The following is an 18,261-nucleotide window of genomic DNA, read 5'->3' on the forward strand; positions in this document are numbered from 1 at the left end:
CTAAATATCTATAATTCTATGATGCTAAGAATACATGCAAATAAAAACAAAGTCATTAAATTCAAAAGAGGGCATTGGACATCAGGAACCTTCTTCCATTACCATTACATAAGGAGCATGAGGGTCAAATTCATTCACTTTTTATTATGAGAACAGCCAGTTTATGTCAGAGGTGGGACTTGAACCCATGTTTTTCTACCTTCAAAGCTAACTCTTTCATTTCATTTGTGTTTTTGTATCCCTGGGTGCCTCATTCAGCACCTGCCACAGAGAATGGCTTAATGGATATTGGTGAAACTATTGTTGATGGTGAGAAGACGTGGGCTAGATTTCCTTCCTCACCAATATATCACAACATATGATTTTTCTTTGCATTTCAAAAGATTTCCATCAGCTCACTAATCAGGAATTCGCTCCTAGTGCTGGCCTATTACATTAAAAGCACAGATCAGATTCCCTATTCTCTCGTCACGGGCACATTAGTATGGACCAAGATGGAAGCATCAGGTCATGACTTCTGCCTTGTACCCACCAGCCTGCATCCTCTTCTCTTCTGACTTTCCCAGTCAGAGAGGGAGGTGGGATTGTTTCATTTTCTTCAGCATAGAGGGCTTTCCTGTTTGTTCAGAGATAGATTATTAGAGTGCTTTAATTTAATTGTTTGCATTCAGTTTTATACAATTACAATCATAGCCATATGGCGAGGGAGATACAAAAAGACTGTGAGGGAGTCTCATAACAGTGGTTAAATGGGAGGCCTTGGATGCCGCCCACATAGTGCCCTGCTCAGCCTTGTGTTCTGGAGCTGTCATAGCTCAGAGCTCTGGGTTTGCCTGGATCTGGTGCTTGGCTCATCCTCAGTAGTCCCTTGCTGCCCACAAGTAGGCATTGGGAGAGAGACATGAAATATTGGCACTTTCTGTGCCAATGACCCAGTCAAGAAACTCGATGAACACCTGAGTTGGAAATATCCCAAATATTGTCCAATTTCTCTTACAAAAGAACACTAACCATTAATGTTAAGGTCAGATAAACTCCTAAAGGAGGCATAGAAACTGAAGGCCCTCTTTTCTTCACTATAAATGAATAAAAAGCATCATTCAAGTTACTGATTTTTTTTTTTTTGTCAGTCAGCAAGCATTTATTTTTGTGCTAGGCACTGTGCTAAGCAGTATGGATAAAATGAAAGAACGAATGAAGGAATGAAGGAATGCAAATGCAGCAGATGCCATCAAGCCATTCACAAACAACAATGTCCACATAAAATCTATAGAGTGTCAATGGGAGATAATCTCAGAGGGCATGCACTAGCCTTGAGAGGAGACCTAGGGAAAAGGCCACTTGTAGAAAATGGGATTTCAGGCCAGACTTGATGGAAACCAGGAGTCCAAGGTGAGGAGGGAGAGCATTCCAGGCATGACGGATGGCCAGAGAAAATAGGAGGATTTGAGAGATGCAGTGTTGTCTGCAAGAAACAAACATCAAAGAGACCAATGCCCCTTTGTCCTACTTAGAAGGGAGGAAAATGCAAACAGACTGGAAAGCAAGGAAGGTGGAAGCTTGTAAAAGGTTTTAAAAGCCAAACAGGAGATTTTAGATTTGATCCTGGAGGCAATAGGGAGATTCTGGAGTTTATTAAGTAGAAGAAAATGACTTTCCAAAGATGATTTTGATAGGTGAATGGAGGAAGGACTGGGATCAAGAGACTTGAGACCAAGAGATCCACCAAAAAAAAGAGATCTCTTTCCATATGGCTCAGAGCCCCTGTCTTTTCTCCTTGTAGCCCCCAGTCATTTCAGCAGTGGCTCCATAGCTGTCTGTATTCTTAAAGAAGGCAATTCCTGGTTCAGATGTGGTGGCAGCCAGGATCCCTTGGGCAGTAAGAAGGATAATAGCAAGCTGCTGCTGAAGTCAGGAAGCACTGAACTGAAATCCCCTATTTCATACTGACTTGCCCTGTGACCATTCCATCACTTCCCATCACTTACCTGGAAAATGGGCACCAAGAAAAGAGTAGTTCCCTCCCCTGACAAGGATGTTGTGAGGCTCAGATGAGATAATGTTTGCAAAAACCATTGTCATCCTAAATTTCTCTACAAATATCAGTTCGTATTATTTATGAAGCCATTTTTTCCCCATCTTGCTGGCAAAATTTATAATAGAATATGATCTAATCTCTCTAAGCCTCCGTTTTCTCATCTGGGAAATTGCGATAACGACATATGTAGTATCTCCTTGCCACATGGGGTTACTGAGTTGTTGTATGGGAAATGATACGAAACATTTTAAAAGCCCTATTAGTATGTATGATCATTATCATTATCAGGAGCATTTCAGAGGGCTCCATTTAGGGCCAGGGAACACACCTGTGACTGCTCTTTCTCCCAAGACCCTTTGCTACTGCTTTTTTTTTTTAATTTACAATATTAGAAAGTTGTCCAGAGACTGAAGAGTGACTTACACAGCCCTGATGGGGCAAACCTTGGGCTTGACCCACGTCTTCCTGATCTCAAGGCTAACTGTCTATACACTCTTCACATCTGAAAGGAAAACATTCAAAACACTCTCTTCTCTCTCCTTTCTTTTAGAATTCAGGTCATCATCTGTTCATCAATTAAGGGCCCTTATTGTACTGTTGTGCAATGAAATAACGATTATGGACTTTTCTTCCTTTGAATATATTCAGAAAGAAATACACAGAATAACTCTCTGGGAGTTTTATTTTTGCCTTTGTTTTTCACATGTTTTTACTGAAGTTAACTCTCACAAGGCTCTTCCCCTACCACGCAGGGTCATGGGACACATCTTCCCTGCTCCCTCCCCACAAGCATTACAGAGTTTCCAAAGAGATGCCACATATGGATTAATCAGGGTGTCCCAAAACTCTTAGTGAACTCTGCAAATTTTATAACTTAAAATTACCCCTTATTGGACTTTTGGGATAATGTGTGATATATGGCTCTTGAAAGGGGATATATTGAGGGATAGAAAGGAATTTAGAGCTTTTGTGAAAAACTTGGTTTGGAGAAAGAAAGAAGGTTGAACTGAATAAATTAAACTCAAAATTTTTTAATAGGAAGGTCTTTATGGACTTATGGAGCCCTTTTTAGAACTGATCAGTTACCTTTTACCCAGTTCTCATCTGTGGCTCCAAGAAGCTGAAACATGAGCAGCGGCCACAACTTTGGGCCACAAATCCATTGGTGAGTTTTGTAACTTTTATTTCAATATAATGGATTGTCTTTGCTTCGATCTAATTGGTTTACTTCAAGTTCCCTCAAGCCTTTCTTGGTCCTGTTTAATCACAATGCCTTCTCTCTGAGATTATCTCCATCTTATCCTATATATATTTCACTTGTATGTAATTGGCTACATGCTGCCTTCCTGTTAGGTTATAAGCTCCTTGAGAGTAGGGACTGTTTGTTTTAAATTTTATTTTGTTTTCCCTTTCTTTAGTGCATGGCATAGTGTTCAGCATACAGAAAGAGCGTAACAGATTTTTTTGACTTGATTTTGTAACCTAGGCATTTCATTTTGTGCATGTAAAACAATATTCTCAGAAGGGCTCCCCAAGAGTCACCAGACTGCTCAAGGGGTCTAGGACACGAAAAAAAGTTAAGAAACCCTGTACTAAATGATCTCTCAAGCCCTCACCAGTTTTCAAACTCTGATGCTATGAAATGTCCTTAAGTGGTACACTTGCCCATATTATAAATAATTCATTTATCCCCCTGTCTAGCATTTAGCTTCATTTTGCTGGTGTCTCTGTCTTGATTGTCTGCCTCGGTTTGTAAGTCCTGAGAGGGCAATGGCCAGTGAGTCCCCATGATGCCAATGATGGCACGAGGTGGCCGGACTAATAAAGGACCAGTTGTGGAGTCTGGAATTAATCAACAGTCCAGGAGTACTGAAGCACATAATCTGGGACAGACACAGTATTAGGTGTTGGAGATATGGATGCCAGTAATGAGACAAGCCCTTTTCACAAAGAAATTTGGATTGAAGGGGTGCCTCCGGCATATATTAGTTAGTATATGACCACAGCCAAGTCCTAGACTTCTCATTGCTCCAGGCAACTCTATAGGGTAATACTTTATGCTACAGCTACGCTACCAATCTACATGGGGAAAGTTCTACCCTGGGGCCCCTACATTGATGCAATGCTGGATCAGGGGGGCAAAAAGGAAAGTCTGATGCTATTAGGTGTGTTGTAAATTTTAAGGATGGTGCCATTACTAAAACATATGTAAACATGGCTGAGAAATCACTTTGGAGAATCTCACCCAGACACATGCATTCATTTGACAAAAGGATAAGCAGGTGGAGTGATATTTGCCAGCTGGCAGTCGCATTATCAATGCATACCAGCAAGGGTCTTATTGCCCCTGGTCTTGCCAGCAGGGCTTATCGCATCAGCTGGGAAACTGGGGTTTGCCAAAGAATGTGTCTCCAAATGTCTTGGTAACAGGATGGGGGCACAGCTGACTAGACTTTCCTCAATGAAAAATGGAGACTGTCTTACCAGAGACTATTCACCTTTCTGCTTTGTCTCTGTTCCCGTCCAGTTGTGAGCCTTCTAGTCCTTCCAGGAGGAAATTCATCTTCTCACTGAATAGCTCACTCTACAAGAATATAGGTCAGCTCTGATGCCCGTCAGAAATACCACTGGGCCTGGGTTCCTCCATGGAGAGAGGAAGCCCTTTCAAATTCAAGGTCTGTGCCATCAATCTTGGTAAAAGACACCTGCTTCAGAACGCCCCGTTGTCTAACTCCCTTTCTCTCCCCCAGCAGAGAGTACAAGAAAAGATACCGCCAGACTCCAGTGAGTAGCTACTGAAGAAAGCTGAGAAGAGGACAGGATGGTCCAATGTAGGGCACGAGATGGAGACTAGGAACTAAGGGGGGTGGGGCGTTGGCAGCCCCAATTCTGTGGGATCGCAGCCCACTTTCCAAAATTCTTTGAGTCTTAGTTTTGCCCACTATAAAATGAAAGAAAAAACCCTAAATGCTAAGGATCCTTCCCATTCAAGAAGCTTGAGCCTTAGGGTATAAGACTAGGTGCTGGGTGGTCATAAGGACTCTTTGGGTTCCATGTTACATGACTGCCAACAAGAACCACCAATGAGACAGTCACCTCTCTCGTAATGAATAAAGTCCTTTCAGCAATGCAGGTCTTTGAGGCTCAGTAAATCCTAATGGCCATTGCCATGGACACTGAGAGATGAATGACTTGCCCAGGGTCATATAACCAGTATGTGTCAGAGTAGGGGTCCCCAAACTTTTTACACAGAGGGCCAGTTCACTGTTCCTCAAACCATTGGAGGGATGGACCTAACCCTAACCCTAACTGGGCAGCAGTATACACAGTGCAGAATCCCCTCTCCCAGATCGCCGCTCACCATGCCGACATCTTCCAGTGTGCAGCCACATAATCCTTTGCATGCCGTCTTGTTCAAAGGATTATGTCACTGGAAGTAGTACTGGACGTGAGTGACTCCTCGCTTAGTGGCGCCACCACATACAGTGCTCCTCTCACTGACCACCAATGAAAGAGGTGCCCCTTCTGGAAGTGCAGTGGGGGCTGGATACATGGCCTCAGGGAGCCAAATGTGGCACAAGGGCTGTAGTTTGGGGACCCCTGTGTCAGAGGGAGACACTTAAACTCACGTCTTCCTGATCCTGCGGCTGCTTTCATCAAGACCATTCAGTCTTGTGGCCACTAAGTGTTCTGGGAGTTAGCATTCAGAAGTAAGCAGGACATATTCCAACATTTATTAAGTGCCTACTAGATGCTAGTTTTTAGTGATATAAAGGGGGGGAAGGGAGGGAAACATTCCCTGCCCTCAAGAAGTTTGTATTCTACATTCTGAGCATTTCAGGAGGGGACTAGAAACAACAAATGGGGCCCCACAAGTAGCTCCTTGGAAGTTTTCATGAGAGAAGGGGAGAAAAGGACATAAGCTCTTGAGTTTAACAATCTCTGTATTCTTTGGGGATCCCAGTTCCCCAAGCTCTCCCTGTTCCTGGAGGACCAGAGATGAATGGAAGATAATTAATCAGAGATCTTAATTTTACTCTGATTGGACTTGCAGAGCAGACCTAGGAAGAAGAAGATGAGAAAAAACTGGGCAGAGGGATAACTAAGTATCATGAATAGAGAATTGGCCTCAGGGTCAGCAAGGCCTGGGTTCTAGTTCTTCCACTGACTCAAAAGGTCAAGTGAGACTTTGGGAAAGTCAATCAACTTCTCAACCCAAACACTAAGAACCAGAAGAAGTCAAAAACCCTAAAGCATGTTAGCTCTGAAAGCTACAAGTCAAATTTATTAAATACCTAAAAACAAATAAAAAGAGCTTCGGTTCTATGGACAATCTTCTTTTTCTAGTCTCCTATGTATATAGAAATGTCATTAAAAAATGTCACAAAGAATCCAGTTGTCATGAGTTTGCCAAGCTTTTACATATGTTATCTCAACCTCTCAGAACCTTCACAGTCCATGTTACTCGTTTGCAGATAAGGAAACTGAGGCTCAGAGAGTAGTAGGTCACACAGGGAGTAAGCTTCACAGGACAGATTTGAATGTCTCCACAACAATAGGCACTATTGTGGGCTCCCTCTCCAAGGTAGGTGAGAGGAGACTGGAAACCAAAGACTTGACATACTTCTAAGAAACAGTGTCGGCAAAAAGGCAGGCAAGAGTAGGCCAAAGAACCTGGCAGTAATGAGGGAAAACTGCTCCAGAAAGGGCCTCCAGGATTAGCTGACCCAGCACAATCTGTGAACTGGATCTGACATCGAACAGAAACCCAATTAGCAAACACTGGGGCCATTTTCCAGGCTGGCTTTCTCGGTTCAAAGCCTTGCTTCCTCCGGTAACAGACATAAAATATTCTCGATGCTTAGGGAAAACACTTGACTCAGAGACCCAAAACTAGAACATTATGTAGTCAGGAGCAGACAAAAAAATGACATTGATTCAACCTCGTGCACAGGAAAAGGCTTATTACCTCGACAAGTCAAAACAAACATAAGTACAAGAATCTGAAACAGCATCACCATACACAACAGTCTCAGAAAATACAATTATGCAGCATTATCCAACAAGTCTTTGTTTGGAAAAATGCTTCTGCGTTGCTCTATGCTAGGTGCTGAATGCATATTGTTTCTGGGTATTCTTCTGCAGGTTCATAGCATGAGAATCCAAGAAGGTTCCCTTCCAGTCTTCCTCAAGGTTGAAGCCATTGATGTGGGAATCAAAAGGCTCTAACACGGGGAGCTTTTCTTTGAGGGGACTCCAAGCCCCATTTAATACTAAAAAGACTGGAGTAGGTTGGAAGGACCAAATTACACACTAATTGATAAAAGGCTTTTTTTTTTTTAATCCTTTGACTGCCTGACCCATCTAAGTGGCGAGCCTTTGAGATGGGCACGGTGCTTGGGTTCCAGCAAATTTCATTATCTTTTTGCTTACCGGGGGGAATCTACTACTTTGTTCCTCGCCACATAGATTGTTTAGAGTTCGTGCAATTTAGCCTGAGAGAAGTTAAGATGGAGAAATATCTCCTCAGTGCAATGCAGCCCGGTCCTTTCCTTCTTTCGCCTCATCAGAAAGCACCAGGAATAATGTTTGCTTTAGCTATTCCAGGACAAACCTCATTATGAGACAATTCTCTAGCCTCTTAATACTCACAGACCACAAAGTCAATACTTATTCCTGTGTCCTGGGAGAGCAAAGTATGGGCGAAATTCAATCAGAGACCAATGTCCATTAATGAGCGAGGAGTAAGCAGAAGGCATTCTAATGTATTTATTTTTCACTAAGAAAACCCAAATTGGAACCATCACAGGATTATTAGGTTATTTTTGTCCTTCAGTCGTTTTTAGTTGTGCCCAACTCTTCATGACCCCATTTGGGGCTTTCTTGACAGAAATACCAGAGTGGTTTGCCATGTCCTTTTCTAGCTCATTTTACAGACAAGGAAGCTGAGGCAGACAAGGCTAAGTGACTTGCCTAGTGTCACCCACCTGGTAAATGTGTGAGGCCAAATTTGAACTCAGGAAGATGAATCTTCCTCACTATGGGTCCAGTGCTCTATCCATTGTGCCACCTCGCTACCATGTCTGGATAACAGATGACCACAATCTGAGATAGGAGCAATTGACACATTATGTGGGTGCCAAACATGGAAAAGGGATAAATTATACTGACGTTGAGTCATTTCCAAGGTAAATCATTACATTAAAAATGGGAAATTCTCTAATGGCAGATAATTGGATAATGTGATGTCATTGCTGTGGTGGGGACTCCTTCTGAAAGGGCTGATGGTAACACTCCAATTTCTATCTCATGTGATCCTTGCCTATATTTTCTTAGAAATCTTCCACAGAGTTTTCTACCTTTCTACAGAAAGCCTCCAGCTCTTCTTAATTCTGGTGACCTCTCTTTGTTAATTATTTCTTATTTATCATGGGATTTAGATTGCTTATTATCTTCCCTATTAGATTGTAAGATCCTTAAGGGCAAGGATTATCTTCTGTCTCTATTTGTATCTTTAGGGCCCAGCATGTGGTAGGTGCTAAACAAAGGTGTATTGAAAAGGACAACTAGTGCTAGACTTGGAAAGGTAGAGGTCCTGGGTTCAAATCTCACATCCTAGTTGAGGGACATTGACAAGTCACTTAGTCTCAATTGTTCAGCCCATACCACTCTTCTGCCTTGGAATCAATGATTAAAACCAGATCAAATATGGGTGGTAAGGATTTAGAAAACGTTTGTTGATTGGTTGCAATAAAGTCCATCTTAAATCCACAAGTATTTAGTGTCAACCACATGAAAACCAGATTCCTCAATAATCTAAAAGTTGTTGCCACCAACACACACCTCCTGTGTCTATACTGGGTCTGATCTTACAGCACTTCTTATCTTTTTGTTTTCCATTTATACTTCCTCATCTATCAAGGGCTGCCAGGGTAAGAGTCCAAAGCTAGTAGGTCTACTGTCAATGTCAGAGAGGATAATTAATTTAGGAGTCTTAGCAGAATTGTTCCATTTTTTCATCTGTTTGTTATCCAGCTTCTAGTTCCATCCCACCCCTGGGGGATGATTTGGCTTCCCTTGGTTTCTCATCAAAGCTTTCTATAAATGGGATTTTCTCTCCCTCTGGCTGTTTAATGAGGCTAGTAAGTTAATAAGATCAGTCAGATAAACTATCAGTTTTAGAATAGAAGTGTGTGGGCGCAGACATAAACTACTAATTCACTAACCATGCTGAGCCACTAGTCAGGCAACACACACACAAATACACGCATATTTACATACACACATACATCTTTTATGTATTTATATGTAAATATATATATGTATATGTATACATACACATGCTAATGTGTCATGTGCAAATCAAAGAATTACAAAGTGCCAAATAATCATCAGGCAGAATCATTACTCTCCAAGTCCATTTGGAAAAAGAAATTAGGTTTAGACATGGTAGTAGGATTCCTAGAAAATAAAGCTATTACAAACATGCAAAGTCAAGAAGAATTCTGTGCAAGGCATTTTGGGTGCATGAATGAGTTTCTGCTACTTCTAGGAAAACAGGCAAAGTCCCACATTCAAAGAAAAACTGAGTATGAATAAAGAAAAGCAAACACTTGAGAAACAAGTTGCTTTGAAGAAGGACTGAGCCCAGGCTGCTTGTTGTCCCTTAGCAGATCATCTTACCTTCATAGGTGCCAACTTCCAAGAGAGTCCCACTCTGCTCAAGATCCAGGAACTCCTTGACTGTCAGAAAATTATAATCCACCCCAGGCACTTCTCCTTCTCTTGGAGGCCGGGTTGTGCCTGTAGGAGAAATACCAAAGCAGAAAATGGTGTCATTCAACCAATGGGAGATCGAACAATCCCAGGTCTATTAACAAGCTCTATATATTCCACATGGAGATCTCCAAATGTAACTACTTCTTTTTCACATCATGGCTCTCCCTTTCTCTATCATTGCCATCATCACTGCCTATGGCTTCTACTTCCTGGGACCATGACATGAAAAACAGGAGTGATTAAGGAAAAAGACCTCACATGACTCAATTCTGGAAAGGAAAGAACCCAGAAAACTACTATGACTCTCACCATTTGCCCAGAGTCACATAGCTAGGAAGCATCTGAGACATTCTTTGAACCTAGGACCTTCTGTCTCCAGGCTTAGCTCTCTATCCACTTAGCCACCCAGCTGCTCTTCAAATATATTTTAAAGACTTATTTCGGGGCAGCAGGCCCTTCAAACATTTTCACTTCTCGAGGACAGGAACTATACTGTCTCGCCAGCATCCAGCGTGATGCTTGGCCCATAGAGGGGGCTTAATGAATTTCTGGTTGACTGGATTTAACGAAAGGGAATAGTCCTGGATGCATTACTGTCTGATGGATAAAAATGCTGTCACAGAGGGTCTCAGCTAGGCTGCCTAACTGATGTTCATAAAAAGTTACCATCTTGATTGTAGAGATCATATTTAAGGGACAAAGACTCCAACAGTGAAAGCTAACCAGGGCTGACTCTGACTTTTTCCTCCCAAGAAGAATCTCCTTTCTCCAGAAGCTTGTCTTTACTTCTCTCTGGAAACTAAATGTAGCATTTCCTCTCATCTAGAGATAAGTACCTTTTAGCTTTTTTTAAAAAACCATTCGACTAAGTTTCTAGGCTGCGAAACAAAATCCTTTAGACAAATTCCAACTGAGTTCTAAGAAATAACTTTCATACTGAGATGTGAGAGAATGGAATGTGTGTTTACATCTGATTCATTTAAAAAGGAAAAAAAAATTAATCCAAAGCCCTTTAAATGGGCCAACCCGTGTATGGGGACAGGAAAGCCAACCTGCATTTGTCAAACACTTGTTATATGCCAGTCAATGTGTTGAACTCTGCCTACATTATCTCATTGTCTCCTCCATATGCTAACTATTAGGGAGGATAGCAAGAATCAAAAGAATGGACCTTGCTCTCAGAAATTTTACAATCCATTTAGATAAAGAAAAGGTTGACATTGTTGGAAAGACCCTTGCTCTACTACCCACCTCTCACTGTTGTTCACAACAGGAGAAAATGGTCAAAATACTGGCCTTGGCATCAAATGCCAGAAGTTCAAATTTCATTTTTGTTATTTGCTCTCTTGTATGACCTTGGATGACATTGCGTCCCTTGGCAGCCTTTCTAGAATAGGTTTTGTCATTGGATTTATCCTCCACCAACCCCCAAACAAAACAACACAACACATACTTGTCTTAAAAGAAGGGTTGGAATAGTCTTTCTCTACTGGCACATCTAGATTGACCTTCTGCTGCCATGTTTTAGCATCCTTTCCTCCTTTGGAAGTCATTCTATTAAACATTTTGATCCTGATCAGATCCTGGTGCTAATGAGTTCGAGACCCAAAGTCATTATCCTTGCTTGTGCAAGGATTTCAGGTGGTACCTTCCCTTACTCTTCTCCTTGTCCTTAACTAACAGTCTTTAATATTCACTGATTCTTCCTCAAATACCACTGCAGAACCAATTTCTCTACTTTCACTCAGCCACACAGACTTATTAGCTGTGTGATCCTGGACAAGTCATTTAACCTGTCTACCTGAGATTTCTCCATTGTACAATAAGGATAATAATCATATCTGCCTCCCAGAGTTTTGTTGTGAGAATCAAAGGAAAAAAATGTGTAAAGCACTTAGCACAGGGCTTGGTACATGCTAGGTGTTTAATAATAAATGCTTGCTCCCTTTAGAGACCAAGAAAGTCAGGTTAAGTGATGCTTAAGGTCATAGAGACCATCTAACCTTAAGTCTAATACTTTATTATTGTTTCAATCCCTTATCTTCGCTCTTAGAATTGATGCTAGGTATCAGTTCTAGGGCAGAAGAGAGGGAAGGGCTAGGCAATTGGAGTTAAGTGACTTGCCCAGGATGACACAGCAAGGAAGTGTATAAGATGTTATTTGAACCCAGAACCTCCCATCTCCAAGTCTCTGAGCCACCCTGCTAGTCCCCATACTCTTTTGTTAAAACTCTGTCTTGAGAAACTTGCTCAAGATCAGAATGCAGATCAAAGCAGGTGATTTTTCACTTACATTTATTTGGGGGTTTGACATGATTATTGTCATACAAAAATGAACAATATGGACATGTTTTGCATGTATAACCTAGATCAAATTGTTTGCCAGCTCAAGGAGTGAAGAGGGAAGAGAGGGAGGGAGACAATTTGGATCAGAAAACTTTATGCAGAAATTTGTTATTACATATAATTGGTAAAATAAAATATCTTCCTTAAAAAAAAAAGAAACTTGTTCAAGGTTAGAAGGAGTCTTTAGGGGTTCATGCCAGAACCTAGGAATTCCAACCCCCACTGCAGGATTCTCTTTATACGATGCTCAAATTATTGAAGATTAACATGGCAACATCAGAAACAAACTGACTACACCATTTATCTTAATATGCAGCGAGCTTTGCAAGGCTTTAAGGGCTATTTGGCTGTTGGTGATATTAAAAACTGCAATCCAAATTCTAGAGAAATGAATAAACTGTACGCAAAAGATATCAAAGAAAGAGAGGAAAGTATTTGAAGGAGCACTTTTTGTTGTATCAAACAATTAGAGAAAAGCATGTGCCTAAGAGTAAGACAATGGCTGAACAAAATGTCATATGAGCAATGGAATATGGGCAGGTAAGTGGTGCAGAAGATAGAATGCCAGTCTGGAGTCAGGAAGACCAAAATCAAGCCTCCCAATCTATGTGACCCTGGACAAGTCACTTAACCCTGCTTGCCTCAGCTTCTTCATCTGTAAAATGAGCTGGAGAAGGAAAAAGAAAACCATTCTAGTATCTTTGCCAAGAAAACTCCAATTCGACAAGAGTAATGAAATATTATGGTACAATAAGCAATGATGTCAGGTTAGATGTCAAGAAATCTGAGAGGGAAGACTAGCTTGAAATAAAGCTGATGAAGTAGGAAGAACCAGGAGGACAAGTTACACAAAAAAAGTTATAAAAGAAAACAAGTCTCAAAGACTTAAGAATTAGAATGAATGGAATACCCAATTATGACCCCAGAAGACTGACGCAGGCTTCTTACCTTGTCACAGAGGTGATGAGGTGATGGACTAAGAGTGTAGAGTGAGACATACCTCTTCAGACAGTGCCAATGGGTGGATTTGTTTTGCATAATTATACTTATTTGTGACAAAGGCAGGCTTTTTATTTGGGGGTTGGGCAGTGGAATGAAACTAACACAAATGAAGAATGGGGGGGGGGAGTGCAAGGATGAATTACTTTTTAAAAAATCAACAGAAGAAAGCAGAAGGAAGTACAGAAGTGGATTTAGACAAGCAGGTCAGGGTAGCCCCAACCACGGTCAATTTGAAATAAGCAAATAGGGAAAACAAGCAGTTTTCTTTTTTGTCTTATGAATAAGAAAAATGTTCAAGATGCTGATATTTGCTCAATTCATAATAACGAAATCTTTAGAAAATTGTTTAAAGAAAGGACTAATATGTTTGTCTGTGACCATATCTGAAGTCTTTCTGGAGATCAGGGATAGGGTCTCATTTGAGGCGAATTCATGACAACGAACGCCAATATTGGTGCCATCCCTACAAAGAAAATCTTTGCAGAGTAAAAATATTTAGAAACTTTGCTGAGTGGCAGAAGTCTAATTAGAAAAGAGAAAGAGCCAAAAGCCTGGGATGGAATGATGAGACAATGAAAGACTCTAGAATCTTCTTGAAGGTAAGCTATTAAAAACAACTGACCCACATATGGTCTCCATGGTATCTGGCACACTGGAATTGATACAAAACACTAAATCATATTCATTCTTCCTTTTTTTGGCTAGTTTAAAAAAGAAAAATATCATTGATGCTTTTTTCCTAAGATTTATTAAATGACAGGTAAAGTTGATAGCTAATTAGGTCTCAAGGAGATTTCTGATATCTTTTTCAACTGTTTTTTTCTGGAATGGTATAATTTAAAGAGCTACTGGTAGCAGTGAACCATTATACATGACTAATTATGGTGCATTAAATAATAATAATGAGATGATGACGATAACATAAAGAAGAAAGACCTGAGTTCAAACCCTTGGTAATCAAATCATATCATGGATTCTAAAGAGTTAGAAGGGATCATCGAGTTCATCTCTCTATTTTACAAATGATGGAACTGAGGCCAAGGGAAGTTAAGTGGATTTGCCCACAGCTAGTAATTATCAGGTGTGAGAAGTGAACCCAGGACCTCCGACTCCAAATTCAGTGCTTTATCCATTCTATGTAAAGTGCTTTGGAAATTTTAAAATACTACATGAATGGTAATTACTGCTAAAATCTCCTCTGCCTTTAATTATACTATGTATAATTATATATAATTAGGACATTAATATATAATATATAACAAGTTTTATGTTATATCTCATATATAATTATAATATATTTAATTATACTATATATAATTTCTAATTATAGGAGATAGAGCCCAGGACCATGAATTAGGACGACCTGAGTTAATCTTCTTCCTGTGGCCTGGGGCAATATTCTCAATGGCTCTAGGGCTGCTTCCTCGTGTAAAATGGGGATAACATGAGTTTCTTCTTCTTGGAGTAATTCACTGTCATATTATTATTAATTATATCATAATTAGTAATACATTATAATATATTATTAATGCCACCACCACTGCCACCACCTTCATTACTACTACTACTGATGCTATTGTTTTGAGACAATGTACATATGGAAAAAGTCTTGACTTAGAACCAGAGGACATAACTTCTTAGAGATCTTGGGTTACCCTACTGGAGTCTCAGTTTTCTCATCTGTAAAATGAGGGCATATCTAGATTATGTCCAAGGTCCCTCTTAGCTCTACATACATAATTCTATGAAGGTGGCTATGTGTATCAAATGATACAGTGTACCTCAATTGCTTCACCAGCCTGAAGACTTTGTGTCAATTCAATTTTAGCTATTAGTAGAGGCAGCTTAGTGCATTGTAAACGGGGTCAGGAAGTTTCTAATCAACATCTTTCCTTAGACACTTATTAGGTGTACAATGTTGTTGTTTAGTCATCTCTGACACTTCATGAACCCTTTTGGTGTTTCCTTGGCAGACAAGTGGAGTGGTTTGCCTTTGCCTTTTCTTCTTCATTTTACAAATGAGGAAACTAAGGCAAACAGGGTCACACCCTGATTAAGTGTCTGAGGCCAAATTTGAATTCAGGACAACCAATCTTCTTGACTGCAGACTGGCACTCTATCCACTTTGCTCCCTACCTGCCCAGATAGATGATGCTGGGCAAATAATATAACTGCTCTGAACGCCTCTCCTCATCTAGAAAATGTGGGTATTCTTTAAAAAGCATGTAGAGTACTCTGCAAACCCTAAAAAAAATGGTAGTCAGAAGCCAGCTAATCTCATTATCATGTTTGTATAATAAGGGATCACAGATCCAAATCTGAACCTTAAAGGCCTTCTAGTCTAATTCCCTCATTTTAAAGGGGAGGAAAATATGGTTCAAAGAAATGGATTCTTTAGGGTCACACAAGTAATGAATCATCAGAGATGGGATTTGAACCCATATCTGAATGCAAACCCAGAGTTCATTCTCCAATATCCTGATGACACTTATCTTTGTTTTGACTTGTTTTCGTTTTTCAAAGAACTATCTGGTCAGATGCAATGGTCAACATGGCACCACTGCAGTGGTGGAAGCTAAAGCCCCCACTTAAACACGTTTCTGTTTACAAGTTGGTTAATTACAAAAGTTGAAAATGACACACGTTATCAGTCAAAATTATTCCATTAAGCCATTCTGCTTAACTCATTTCTGGGAATGTCCTTCGGTTAGGGGGGTTGTTTGGGTGTTGATTGGAAAGAGTCTGTTTTGTGAAAACAGAATCTGTCAATAGAAAGAAATGAAATGTGTAAAAATAAAACAGAATGAATGGAGCGACAAAGAAAACATTCCACAGAATAATTGAGGATGTGCTAGTTATCTGCCCGGAGAACAGTAGATGTCTTCAAAAATGCTTTTGGAGGAAAGGAAAACTAAAGCTAACATTTTTCTCCTTTCTGGCCAAGGCGGGTGAGAGGGGAAAGAACCCCCCCCAACCCCCAACAACTCCAGGCCTTATTAACCAGGCGAAACCTTCCCATGTTGTTGTCTCGCAAAAGGATTACTCTCAGATGTTTGTTCTGTTATCCTCCTAGAAAACCGCCTTCAGTCTGAACCAATGTCACCAAGCCTCATTCAATGAGGCTATAAGGAGGGAAAGGGGATAGAAGGCCCGCCTTCTCTTTTCTTATAGCAGAATGACAAGCTGCCGGCTGGACACACGCCTGGCAGATGGCATTTCAAAGGGCTTTCATGAGCCATCTGGGATGTGTACAATTATTACAAACCACACTTACAACAAAGCCAGAAGGGTTACTTCCTGACAGAAAGGAGAAGTAAAACAAATTCTATTTCTTTTCTCGGGGACACAGCATTAAAAATCACAAGCCTCTTACAAATGGAGATTTCATACAATCCCACCACAGCCTTCAACTTGTTTAGCTAGAGATTTGGCCACTGATATCCTGGAGCTCTTAGCTGATAAACATACGCATAAAAATATCACACAGCATGGAGAGCTGTCTGGAGGAAATCAAAGACATTATGGGAGAGAAATCTGATTTGGAAAGAATAACCTTTTTTCCTTTTCTTTTTCTTAAACGTAGCCTCCAAGCCCTTAAATGTTTCTAGGCGTGCATATTACTAACCCCAAATTTTACAACAGCCCCAGTTGTGCTTATATGGTAATTGCTCCCATCCTTTTTAAGTTTACACTTATAAGCTTTCTTCTATAACCTAATATTCAGAGTCTACAAAATTCATGTAGTTCAACCCTCTTCTTTTAGAGATGAGGAAACTGAGGCCCAGGATGCTAAGTGATGTGACCCAAATCTCGGAAACAAAAGTGAGATTCAAACATTCTCCAACATGTTAATCTGATTTTTTTTTTCCCTCTGAGAGGTATTTCTGGCAAGAAAACACAAATGCTTCCTTCCTTCCTTCCTTCCTTCCTTCCTTCCTTCCTTCCTTCCTTCCTTCCTTCCTTCCTTCCTTCCTTCCTTCCTTCCTTCCTTCCTTCCTTCTATCCCTCCCTCCTTCCTTCCTTCCTTCCTTCCTTCCTTCCTTCCTTCCTTCCTTCCTTCCTTCCTTCCTTCCATCCTTCCCTCCCTCCTTCCTTCCATCCCTCCCTCCCTCCTTCCTTCCATCCTTCCCCCCTCCTTCCTTCCTTCCTTCCTTCCTTCCTTCCTTCCTTCCTTCCTTCCTTCCAAAAACAAAAAATGTTGAGTTTTGCTGGATATCTTATCATTGACATTAATCAATTCTTTGTACCCAAGTTCAGAATTATTGATCCAAATGAGATAAAGAATGATAACCTACTAAAGGTCCCGTTTAGTCAGGAAATTAATGCTTAAGTTAACTACCCATTCCTTGGGCTAGCATTGTTGTTCAATCCCATTCTTCATGATCCGATTTGGAGTTTTCTTGGCAAAGATACTGGTTTGCCATTTTCTTTTCCAGCTAATCTGACAGATGAGAAAACTGAGGCAAACAGGGACACTCAGCTAGTGCCTGAGACTGGATTTGAACTTAGGAAGACTAGTCTTTCTGACTCTATTTCCGGCACTCTATCTACTGTGGCTCCTAGCTACCCTGAGTGCCATGAAAATCTATTCAAGGACACAGTACAAGAGAAGAAGGCTAAAGGTGGAGTGAGAAGAGAGGGGAAGAGAAAAAAATTGGGGGTCTTTGGACCCCCAATTTAGTTCTCTTTTCCACTGTATCAATCTCTCAAAGGCAAGACTTGACTCCAGGCCCTCTGACCTCCAAAGGCCAATCCTGTATTTATTCCAGTGTCCTGTCATAGGATTGTGAGGCTCAAAAGTAGGAAAGTATATCAAATATCTTAAAAAAATAACTTACATTTTGTCTTAATAATAATAACTCTAAGACAGAAGGGCAAGGGCTAGGTAACTCGGGTTAAGTAACTTGCCCAGGGTTAGCTTGGAACTATCTCAAATCAGATTTGAACCCAGACCCTCTAGATGCCAGGTCTGGTGCTCTATCTACTGGAGCACCTAACTGTCTCCATTTGTAAGCCTTAATATATTTAATAGACTACAAAAATACTTAATATACTACAAAAATAATCAACTATTATAATTATTACTTAATGTATGG

The 18,261-nt window shown here is 40.6% G+C and overlaps 1 protein-coding gene across 33 annotated transcripts in view; it reads right to left on the reverse strand.

The window, feature by feature from the left end:
• The window catches only part of MAGI1 (membrane associated guanylate kinase, WW and PDZ domain containing 1), a 757,001-nt gene that overhangs the window by 142,695 nt on the left and 596,045 nt on the right, over positions 1-18,261 (reverse strand). For all 33 annotated transcript variants that reach the window (XM_056804389.1, XM_056804390.1, XM_056804397.1 and 30 more), the window contains one exon: positions 9,722-9,841. In XM_056804389.1, the coding sequence (XP_056660367.1) occupies positions 9,722-9,841 (120 nt within the window). The remainder of the gene's footprint in view (positions 1-9,721; positions 9,842-18,261) is intronic.

This window comes from Monodelphis domestica, chromosome 7 (assembly GCF_027887165.1).
Source record: "Monodelphis domestica isolate mMonDom1 chromosome 7, mMonDom1.pri, whole genome shotgun sequence".
Classification (NCBI taxonomy): Eukaryota; Metazoa; Chordata; class Mammalia; order Didelphimorphia; family Didelphidae; genus Monodelphis; species Monodelphis domestica.